General features: G+C 52.0%; 5 protein-coding genes across 5 annotated transcripts; 2 read left to right on the forward strand and 3 right to left on the reverse strand.

The window, feature by feature from the left end:
- Positions 1 to 413: 413 nt before the first annotated feature.
- Positions 414 to 647, reverse strand: VTN49DRAFT_3472 (uncharacterized protein; the record flags this gene model as incomplete). Its single annotated transcript, XM_069411312.1, has 1 exon — positions 414 to 647. One exon carries the CDS (start codon positions 645 to 647, stop codon positions 414 to 416), a length of 234 nt encoding a protein of 77 aa, XP_069268750.1.
- Positions 648 to 707: 60 nt separating this feature from the next.
- On the reverse strand, positions 708 to 1,373 carry VTN49DRAFT_3473 (uncharacterized protein; the record flags this gene model as incomplete). The annotated part of the gene is made up of 1 exon (XM_069411313.1): positions 708 to 1,373. One exon carries the CDS (start codon positions 1,371 to 1,373, stop codon positions 708 to 710), a length of 666 nt encoding a protein of 221 aa, XP_069268751.1.
- A 156-nt stretch (positions 1,374 to 1,529) lies between these two features.
- VTN49DRAFT_3474 (uncharacterized protein) lies at positions 1,530 to 1,886 on the forward strand (the record flags this gene model as incomplete). The annotated part of the gene is made up of 1 exon (XM_069411314.1): positions 1,530 to 1,886. The coding sequence occupies one exon, from the start codon at positions 1,530 to 1,532 to the stop codon at positions 1,884 to 1,886; it is 357 nt and encodes a 118-aa protein (XP_069268752.1).
- A 4,234-nt stretch (positions 1,887 to 6,120) lies between these two features.
- VTN49DRAFT_3475 (uncharacterized protein) lies at positions 6,121 to 7,335 on the forward strand (the record flags this gene model as incomplete). Its single annotated transcript, XM_069411315.1, has 4 exons — positions 6,121 to 6,146; positions 6,230 to 6,312; positions 6,385 to 6,546; positions 6,608 to 7,335. The coding sequence occupies 4 exons, from the start codon at positions 6,121 to 6,123 to the stop codon at positions 7,333 to 7,335; spliced, it is 999 nt and encodes a 332-aa protein (XP_069268753.1).
- A 243-nt stretch (positions 7,336 to 7,578) lies between these two features.
- VTN49DRAFT_3476 (uncharacterized protein) lies at positions 7,579 to 8,745 on the reverse strand (the record flags this gene model as incomplete). The annotated part of the gene is made up of 1 exon (XM_069411316.1): positions 7,579 to 8,745. The coding sequence occupies one exon, from the start codon at positions 8,743 to 8,745 to the stop codon at positions 7,579 to 7,581; it is 1,167 nt and encodes a 388-aa protein (XP_069268754.1).
- Positions 8,746 to 9,912: the final 1,167 nt, after the last annotated feature.

The raw sequence follows: 9,912 nt of genomic DNA on the forward strand, positions 1-9,912 counted from the left end.
TTCCTGTGGCGTAAATTTAACAAAACGAGCTTGATCGTTGAAAACGTGGACATTTGATCCCGAGTCGAGAATCACGGAATTCGCCATGTGCAAACGTCGCGCGAAGTTCTTGAGAATGAATGCCTACTCGCGCGGGAAGGTCGGCTAGCCAATCCCTCTTTCCGGGATCTGGTCTGTTCCTGGACTTGTTTCGGGTATTGCGACGTTTCTCCGCCTTATGCTTCTTTCTCAGGGCTTGAACGAGGCGTTTGAGGCTCAGGTCTGCCTCCATCCGTTCCTCGGCCTTCTTTATCTTCTCCTCAGGAATAGTGGCCCAGTCTGGTTTTAATTCCGGAATGGCGATCCAGCATCTGTCGAGTGTGTGGTTTTTGTCGCACAGCTGACACCCATCTGAAATGTTGGCGTTTATGGCGTTAGTAGTCCGTATGTGCCGACGAATTGGGTTTTTGGCGGTCGCTCTGGTTTGCGTTGTTGGAGTTTTCGCCGAGTTCCTCATCGCATTGGTCAATGTCCATGCCGAACGTTGGGAAGACACCCTTTGCCACGACTTTTGGCGTCGTCGCCGGGAGACGGAGGCAATCCATGAAGTCGTTGACTACCTTTCGATAGTCGAGGGTGTTCGCGATTATCTTTTCTTCGTGGGTCATATTATACGATCGCGCCCAATCGCCGTAGCCAAAGATTGTCACAGCTTTCGAGAACGCATCCTACCAGTCGATAGCGGTTTCGGCGACCTTGACCCCAACGGACCTCGCTTTGGTCAGGGCTTCCTCCCAGCTTCTGACCCAGGCCTTAATGTCTTTGGGCGGCTTCGACGTCTGCTGGAGAACAACAATGTATTTGTCTCGTGCCGCCCGAGTTTCCACGTCTGGCGTGATCCCAGTGCGATTCTTCAGGCTGACATACCACTGGTTGACGCCTTCTGACGGATTGCAGACGACTTCGGCCAGGTGGGGGGAGACCGTCTCCAGTACCCATTTCTCAAGTTCGGCGAGTTTGTCCCTCTGCACTTTCCAGTCTCGCTTGTCGTCTTCATAATATGCTAGACTGGTTCGCTGCACCTGCAGCAAATCCGACAACGGGTGCGGGGCCGGGGGCCTTCGTTCTGTTCGCCTAGTTTCTGACTTGGTGCCCGATGTTGCAGTCTCGTAGGGCAAGGAAGACCTCATTTCCGACGTCGAAGTTTTCAGTTTGGCGGTGGCGGTTCGCTTGAGCTGCCATGGCATTCTGTGTCTTCTGCATGTTAGATCGTGCGAAGTTCCAAATCTCTTGAAGCTTTTCCACTCGTCTGCGCGCGTCCTCGTGGTTTTGTCTTTCGTCTCGGGACATCCGCGGCGGTAGCAGTTGCCAGTCGAACGAGGTCCTAGGCTCATACCCGTTGACGACGAGGAATGGCAAGGCGCCGGTCGAAGCGCTGTCAACGGCCGCCGGTGAGGTACCTTGAGTCTCTGACTCCGTCTGGCTTGATTGTCTCAAGGAATTGAAGGTTCCACTCTGTCGGCTCTGAACAAAACTGGCCCAATCATGCCATGACGGGTGCTAAACGGCCAAGTTCTGTTAGGGCGTCAAGCACGGCAACCGCCGCAAGATTGCTGGATTCAACCCTGCCCCTGCGGCAGGAGCAGCAGTGCTCGCCGCGGGCCCGCCGAGTCTGGTGCGTCCGGCTGAGGGATGCAGCTAACATGGCCCGGGTATTTGTAATCGGTATCGGAATATCGAACGTCATCCTCCTCAACATTCATTCGGTCCCCCTCACGTTCGCGGAAACTCTACTGAACCGGTTCAACCTCGGGTCAGGCCGGAAAGGACCCGACTCGGTGTCGGCTGCGGAAGGAATTGGGGAAAGCATCCAGTCAGAGGGACGTTCGATCGACGCGACGTCTTGAATGAGATTGGGAACAAAACATGCGAAGAGGTACTTGGTTCGGAGGGACAAAACTGTTGTGGTTCCGGAATTGGTGCACATTGTGCGTCATGATGACTAATCATTGGTTGGTAAGTCACGTGAAATTTTGCCACGTGTTCCAAAATCAAATCATGCAAACTTTGCACGTGACATGAACACTTCATTCCACAAAAAGGGAAGGTCAGAAAAGGATCGTTAAATGACTTCAGCGCTCGAGCCTCGAAGGGTTGCCCAGCCCCCCCAGGCAACTTCTCTGCGTCAGAGCGTAGACATGAGGCCTGAGCGATCGGAAAAGGCATCCGATCCAGCGAGAGAGAAGACACCTTGTGTTGAACGCCGCAATTCCTGTGCTCATCGTGGCTGGACGCTCTCCTCAAAGTCTAAAATTAACTTGCATTTGCCGTTTCTGGTTTGGAGGGATGTCCGGATCACGGATGTTTACTTGCCGACCCATTCTCCTGGGACAAGGGTGTTTTGGCGGTTTGGATTTTGTTGGGTCCAAAATTCCGGAATTGCAGAAGTTTCTCGAGCGCATCGCCATGAAGTTTAATTGTCTCTGTCAAGGATTGATGGTCGAATTTATTGTCCTCGGACTCAATTGCGGTACAGAGTGCAGAAATAGTGGCCGACTTTTCCAGACTGCTGTGGAATCGACAGATACAGTGCACCGTCGCGGGCGCTGGACAAGAGGTGTGATCGTGCCAGACTTACTTTGGCTCGCCTAACCTCAAAGAGTCAGAGCTCAGACCGCAGCACTCACAGAAACTCCGAGTTAATCAAGTAAAGTTTTCTTGTAATTCCAACGGTGCGGTTCACGGCCAGCAATCAGAATCTCCGCGCACATCCTGACCCTGGTCCATGGGGTCAAAGTCCATAGTAGCCTAGAAAGCAAATTGCTTCACCGACTTTCTGGTCCGGGTCCGGGATGTGCCAGAATCTCAGCCCCGTGCCAGGAGTCAATGCGGCTGTTGTCATGTAAAGAAGGGTCTAATTGCGATGCGTTCCGTCGCAACCGGCCTCATAAGGGGCGTCCTTTTCGAAATCGACCCTGTCTAATATGAATTGACATTAATCATCCATTGTCTATCGTCTCTCTCTGAGAGCCCTTGCGCAAAACCACATGACCTCAATTCGGATGGAAACGAGTTTTTCAAACTCAAAACCGCCCAGGTTCATGGATGCTTCTCCGTCGAGTCCGTGCAGCCGTAAAAGTCAGGCAGCCAGCTTTACGGATAAACGGAATGGGCGATTGACGGCCTTCCAAGACATTTTGACAGGGGGGCGTCATCCTGCGATTCGGTCCCAATACCCGACAGACTGTTTTGACCCATTAGCCTGAGGAATATGATTGGCTGAGTCTTGGTGACTGATCACATTTTCCCCTGTTATTTTGTTAGCTTTTGGTATTTTGCCGATCCTTGATTTTTCAGATATCCTTGAACCGAGACGCCGTGACAGGTCAGGGTGTACGGAGTAGATGACAGGGGAAAGTATAGAGGCTCCTCAAAGTTAAGAGTAATAAGTTACGAGTCTCGTGCCTACTGTATACGAAACAATTCCGGATCGACAAAGGACAATCCTTCTCCAAACCCATTGCTGCTCCAATCTGTGACTGGGAAAAACTGAGTTTGGATTGACAAGGCGGAAATACAGTCCCGGCAGCGCGGTCAACAAGAACCAGACTCCTGGGACGGCCGATTTCCACCGACTGGTGTCGGAGCCACCGAGCCACCGAAATGGAACGCCTCAGAGATCCAGCCATCCGCAGAAAAGTCTGGTTCGGCCTCGCGTTGTTCGAGTTTCCTGTCCTTCTCAGTTTTAAGCGCAGTAGTGGGTACTTTTGGATGCCAGGAAATCCAGCCAGTTGGAACGAGAGAATTTTCTTTTTTTTTTTTTTTTTCTTTTTTTTTCCCCTCCGACCTGGATCTCGTTGGAACTTTCGAAGTAGCGTTCCAAAATACGCCGGATCGTTGGAATTCGGTGAACGGAAGCGAAACTCGACTGGTGGTGGACCAAGGACGAAACCAGTACGGGAAATCAGAAGTCTGGGACAGGCGACTCGTACAGTTCCTCAGTTCATTGGCGTTGTTGAATACACCCCTGTTTGTTCTCGTACCAGGGAGTGCACAAGCTGCTCGACTCCTTAGGGTATACAGTTCTGTACAGTGTAAAGCCTCCCAGGGGAACATCCCCGATGACAGCCATTGGTTCGCACTTCGCACCAACATATGAGTATATCCGTAATCCCTGCCGCTTACAGTCTCTGTACGAGTACGGATACAACATCAATCATAGACGATGCCATGGTCGACATCCCTTGGCCGCTTGGACTGCCGGGCTGCGATCAAATCTGCAAGTTCCAGGGGTCAGGAACCCCCGTCTTTAGCCCAGGGGAATGGATCCTCTCAGCAGCATGAATGTTCTGACACCCCACTCCGGAAGCACATCGCCGCTGTCGACCAGATCACTATGACGGGAGAAAAACAATCGCGACACGGAGTCCAGGATGAGCGGCTTGCTTTGTGATCGCTCGATGCGGGATCCCGGCGTGCTGGGACGCCGCCTCAAGAGAAGAAATAACTGCTGGCCCATCAAGATCCCCCCTGTCGGCATGAGCCAATGGGGGTGTGCCTCACAAGCAAAAGGTCACTGCAGCCATGGCGCAGATTGGGCGCCAGTAGCCCTTGAGTCGGGACGGGCATATCCACAGTGGAGATCCCAGCGGGGAAGCAGCCTCGGGTTGGACCAGCCCTAAAATCCCTAATTTGCCCTAATTCCTTCTCCAAACAGTTAGTTTATGTAAGTGGCTCAAAACGGCGGTGATTTTTTGCAGCCAGTGGTCAATGCCGATCTTGGCGTTCTGCTAAGGCTTCGTCTTGCTTACACAGTGGAGTCCATGGCGGCATCTCCCTTACTCAAAAACGAGACTCCTTTCCCCCCATCCACGAGTCATTGCAACATGGCGGTTGTTAGCTGCTGGAGCTGCGGTGCCGCATTGCCTGTTCGAGAGCTCGCTTCGCCGTTAGGCTAAACTCTGGTGCGTAATGACGGCATTTCGTCGATCCACGCCAGCAAATCAGGATGGTCAGGTCCGGACGGCTGGGCGGGGGGTGTGGAAAAGACGGTCAGCAAAGTGGAATCAGTGGATTGTGCGGTCCGCCGTCCCTTGACCGTCTCGGAAAGTTGGATTCGTAGTCTCAGCCACTACAAATTGCATGCAGGAGAACGGAGCCATCGTTCGTCACAATGGGGCGGGGACCGTTCTAGTGGTGGATGGACTATCGACTGTACGGAGCCGGGAGCGGGAGGGCCTGGTAGGGCCATGTGGACAGTGATGCGGGATTTCAGAGAGAGAAAATCAACGAAAGCGGCTGAAGACAAACCTGCAGGCGCTCTTACTAAGGACTTACATAAGTCTCAGCTAGGATGGGTGGAAGAATATTGGACCGGTTGTGGTCGGCAGGAAAGCACTCCAAAGTTTTGCAGAGACGCCCTGAATAGGAAGGCGACGAAGAAAAAAAAAAAAGAGGTCAGCCCCTTGGATTATGTAACGGTCAGCGGTTCCAGCAGTCTGGGAGCGTTGGCGGTTTGAGTTCCAACTTTCCACTCTCTACCTCGGAGCAAGCCCCCTAGCCCTAGTTCCGTCCGAGCACGGTCTCCCGCAGTCCTTTTCCCACACCAGCGGGGCCTAGTAGGAAATACACTCTCGGTATGGCTGTCGGACTAGAATTCGTAGTAGGAGGAGTCTCAGGGAAAAAAATAGCCAGTCTGCTGCTGCTGAGTATTTACCTAGCACAGATCCCCAGGTGTCCACCCGCACACACACTTTGTCATATATCTTGTATTTATTATAATTATAGGGCCTGGATTCAGACCAATGCGGACGATATAACGATTTTCTTATCTCTTCTCTTTTTCTTTCCACTCGTCACACCAATTGTCCCGTCTGTAACCAATCCGGTGGATCCGTTGGATGCCAACAACCGCTCCGTGTCTCCAGTGAACGGGATCAGTGCCGTGATGATTCCATGATTCCGGAACCTGAAATGCGGCCAGACGATTGCGCTCAGATCCTCGCGACATTCTGATGAGAGATATATAATATTTCCCTCTGTATATTACAAGGCAGACTTTCAAATCAAAAGTCGACGGTGATTGCAGGGAGGGGTCTTAGAAAGGATTTTGAGAGGCTTCTCCAGTCAGAAATCAGAACAATGCCTTCGAGTCAACAGTCCGCCGAGTGAGTGGCAAACAACATCCGCGTTTTGTGACGAGTCAACCTGGGGTGGGAAGACAGGCTAACGGAACCGGTGGGATGGATAGGAGCGATACCCAGTCATTAACGGCAAGCGTGACGGATTATCCGATTGAACATGGCCGCCGCTACCACAAGTACCACGAGGGCTGTACGTCGCATTTTTTTTACAAGTACAAACACACAAAACGAATGAACGTTGTCCCTGACCAAAACCCCCCAGTGTACCCGTTCCCCAATGACGAACAGGAACTGGACCGCCTCGACATGCAACATCATTTGTGGAAGATGGTCAACAACAATCGATTATACCTGGCACCGTTGAAAGATCCCAAACAGATTCTCGATATCGGGACCGGTACGGGCATTTGGCCGATCGAATTGGGTACGAGTTTTCTTCTTTTCTTTCGAGCCGGACGGACGCCACGGCTAACCCAATGTCTCAGCAAGTGTCTTTCCAGATGCAACCATCACCGGGACGGACCTGTCTCCCATCCAACCCAACGAAGTGCCACACAACGTGCACTTTATCGTCGAAGACGCCACAGAACCCCAGTGGCTATGGGACGACAACCACTTCGACTACGTGCATATGGCCAACATGATCGGTTCGCTGCCGAAGCTCAAAGAAGTCATGCGCAAGGTGTACAAGGTGCTGCGGCCGGGAGGTTGGTTTGAATGGCACGAGATCGACATGCGGATACGCTGCGACGATGGCTCCATACCGCCGCATGACCCCGACAGTGACACCCTTGGCGAGTACGCCCCGAACGACTGGGTGGATCTGAGCGAGCGGGCGGCGCACAAGAACGAACATCCACGGAAATTCCTGATCGCTCATGAACTAGCCGACCTCATGAGCGAGGTCGGGTTCGTTGATGTCGAAGACCGCGTCAAGAAGGTGCCGCTGAACGAGTGGCCCGAGGACCCGCGACAACGCAACCTGGGCGCCTGGAACGAGCGCAACTGGCTAGACGGACTCGCCGCTTGGAGCTACAAGCCGTTTCTCACCCTGGGGTGGTCGAAGCCAGAGATCGAAGTGTTTCTCGTCTCGGTACGAAAATGCATCAGCGATCGAAAGTATCACGGCTACAATAATTTCCACGTTGTCATGGGCCGCAAGCCGCTGCCGGGTGATTCGCGTGCCTCGAGTGAGTCGCGTGACTCGAGATGACGACGTGTCATTCTTTCGATTATATTTCCTTTGTTTAATGTCTTCATTTTAATGTTTCCTTCGTTTTGTCTCTGTTGCATAGACTGGCGTCGGGTGGGCAACCATACATGGTATGGGCATAATTTGTTGCATGAAGCCGGGTTTAGACGGGTGTTGCATTTCCAGTGCTGTATCCATTAGAGAAGGAATTACACATTGTTCCATGATGAGGTTCGTCATTGCGGATGGATAATGGACATTTGTTTAATCTTTTAATCGAAGCACCGATAGCTTCGACTTGAGTGGCTGCCATAGACTCTGTCGTCTGCGTAGCGGCGATGTCGACGATGGTTGCGGTTGAGTGTTGGTGCCGACTTGCCGGGGCGGAGCAGTGGTGGCGCATGGCGGCGACGAAACTGGCAACCCGGGCCGAGGACCTGGACTGCCGGCTGCAGACTGGGTTGCTGCACGGATCCTGTCTGCAAACGGGAGGTTCTTCGAAATATTATAATTCTTATCATTATTAGACTCGGCAGAAACCGTGGGACGAGTGGCGGCGGCGGCCCGGAGCGAGTGAGCTTCCGGTGCTGTGGGACTGATCTTTAGAGGCGGGGATTGAGATTGGGTTGTTGCTGCTGCTGCTGCTGCTGTTGTTGTTGTTGTTGCTGATGATGATGATGGCACGCGGTAGGAGGATTCTGTTTCAAGGATGGGAACAGGCGTGGTGGTGATTTGTCGCCATGATGGACCATGTTCCTTTGGTTTCTTATGATGATAGGGAGGATGGAGTTGTTTCGGCTGCAGATTGACAATGCTCTGTGGCGGGCTGCGGATGAACAGACGGTCACGGGCGACAAGTCCGATAGGCTCGCTGGACGGTGACTGCGGGGAAGGGTTGTCGGTGCTAGATGATGATGATCCACGGCCCTCCTGCTGCTGCTCTGTCACCGCCACAGTCGCGGTAAAGACGCGATCGCGAAAGGTCGCGTATGAGGCACCGAGGGTCTTGGGAGAAGAGGGGAGATTCGCGTCATTCCCTTCCTCGCGAATGACGGTGGGGGCGCGAAGAACGGTGGCTTCTTTAGTCACGTTCGCGACAACGGCCTTTGCATTCGCGTTCTCCGGCGCGGGTTTCTCCGTCACGGAATCGGTCCATTGCCGACTGGTTCTTTTGGATACCCAGCGGGAGAGTCTGTGGAATGTGCTTTGACGCCTGAGTTGGCCTCCGGCACGCTGTGGCCGTTGCTGAACTCGAACATCACGAGCAGGAGTCACAACGTCGTTGTTGTTGTTGTTGCGCGAAAAGGTAGAAGAAGAGCCGACTGAAATCCGCGACGAAGAGAGGGATATTCTCGACAACGAAGCAGACGAGGAGACAAACGAGGCATCCTCGTCCACGATTTCAACGGAAAAACCACCCCACAGCGGCATTTCTCTCTCTTCCCGGCCTACTAGACAATCATAATCCTAGTGTTCGATCACTTATTTGACGATGACTATAACACATTCGATATCATCAACGACCAGACACCATAAACCTTGGCGAGACCTTTTGCGGGGTTGAATCAATGGGATCACCATGCAAGAGCCCCTATCACATCAACTTTGAACTTTTCGTTTGTTGCTCAAGTGTTGCTGGCCTGCCCACGGGGTGCATCCGTGCTCTGAACTCTGTTCATCCCGTGTCTTGTGACACACTGCAATGTGAAGATGAAAAAGAAATAAAAAAAGCGATGAAAACGGGTGGTACGGTAGGTAGATAGGTCATCGGACGATTTAACAGGAATCGAAGGAATAAAGGCATGAATGCATGCATGCATGCATGCAGATGCAGCATACGAATAGGTAATGGGTTTATCTGAGGCTGGAATGTGACGTCGATGTGAGCTGTCACTCAATTAACGGCTCAACGTTCATTCTTCAAACGCTCAGACCCTAGGGTTACGTTAGTACGGAGGACGGCAATCCCCAAATTAGACTGGCGGGAGAACCCGGGACGATGAGATTGGTCTGCCTTTGAGAGCTTGGCCAGCTGCAGGAGAACACTCGTACAATGCGGACTTTTTAGGGCAGAAATACAGTGCGATTACGGTATTTATATAGATTCTGTTATGACTTTGTCGTATTCCACTGTCTTTATAAAGAGAGCTTTTGCCGTTTGTAGCTTAAATACTGTGCAATTACATTGAGCCTCTTAATTATGATCGAACTTGACTGTACGTAACGGTAGCTTGAGACACAGTGCTTTATTTATCTCTGTGTCCGGCACCTCTGATAGTGCCAGCAGCACAGCTCCTTCAACAGCACGAATGATATCCATGAACTGCTTTGGTCTAACCAGACTCCCCGATTCAATTGTCTCAGCCAGTCCATGTGGTCAGGCCAATGAGAAGGTCACGAGACCCGTTGTCTTGAGCCGTCATGATACTGTAACATACAATCACAATCCACAAACCGAAAACCAAAAATAGATACAGATGTTTAGTCATCAGAGCACGTGATAAATAATCACATGACCAAGTGTGCGAGACGGTAGAGATATAATCTGCTATGTAAAATCCGTGCATCACGTGATCAGGTGGTGTATTAGGCATCAAT

Source organism: Thermomyces lanuginosus (genome assembly GCF_041956635.1).
Source record: "Thermomyces lanuginosus strain ATCC 200065 unplaced genomic scaffold VTN49scaffold_28, whole genome shotgun sequence".
Classification (NCBI taxonomy): Eukaryota; Fungi; Ascomycota; class Eurotiomycetes; order Eurotiales; family Trichocomaceae; genus Thermomyces; species Thermomyces lanuginosus.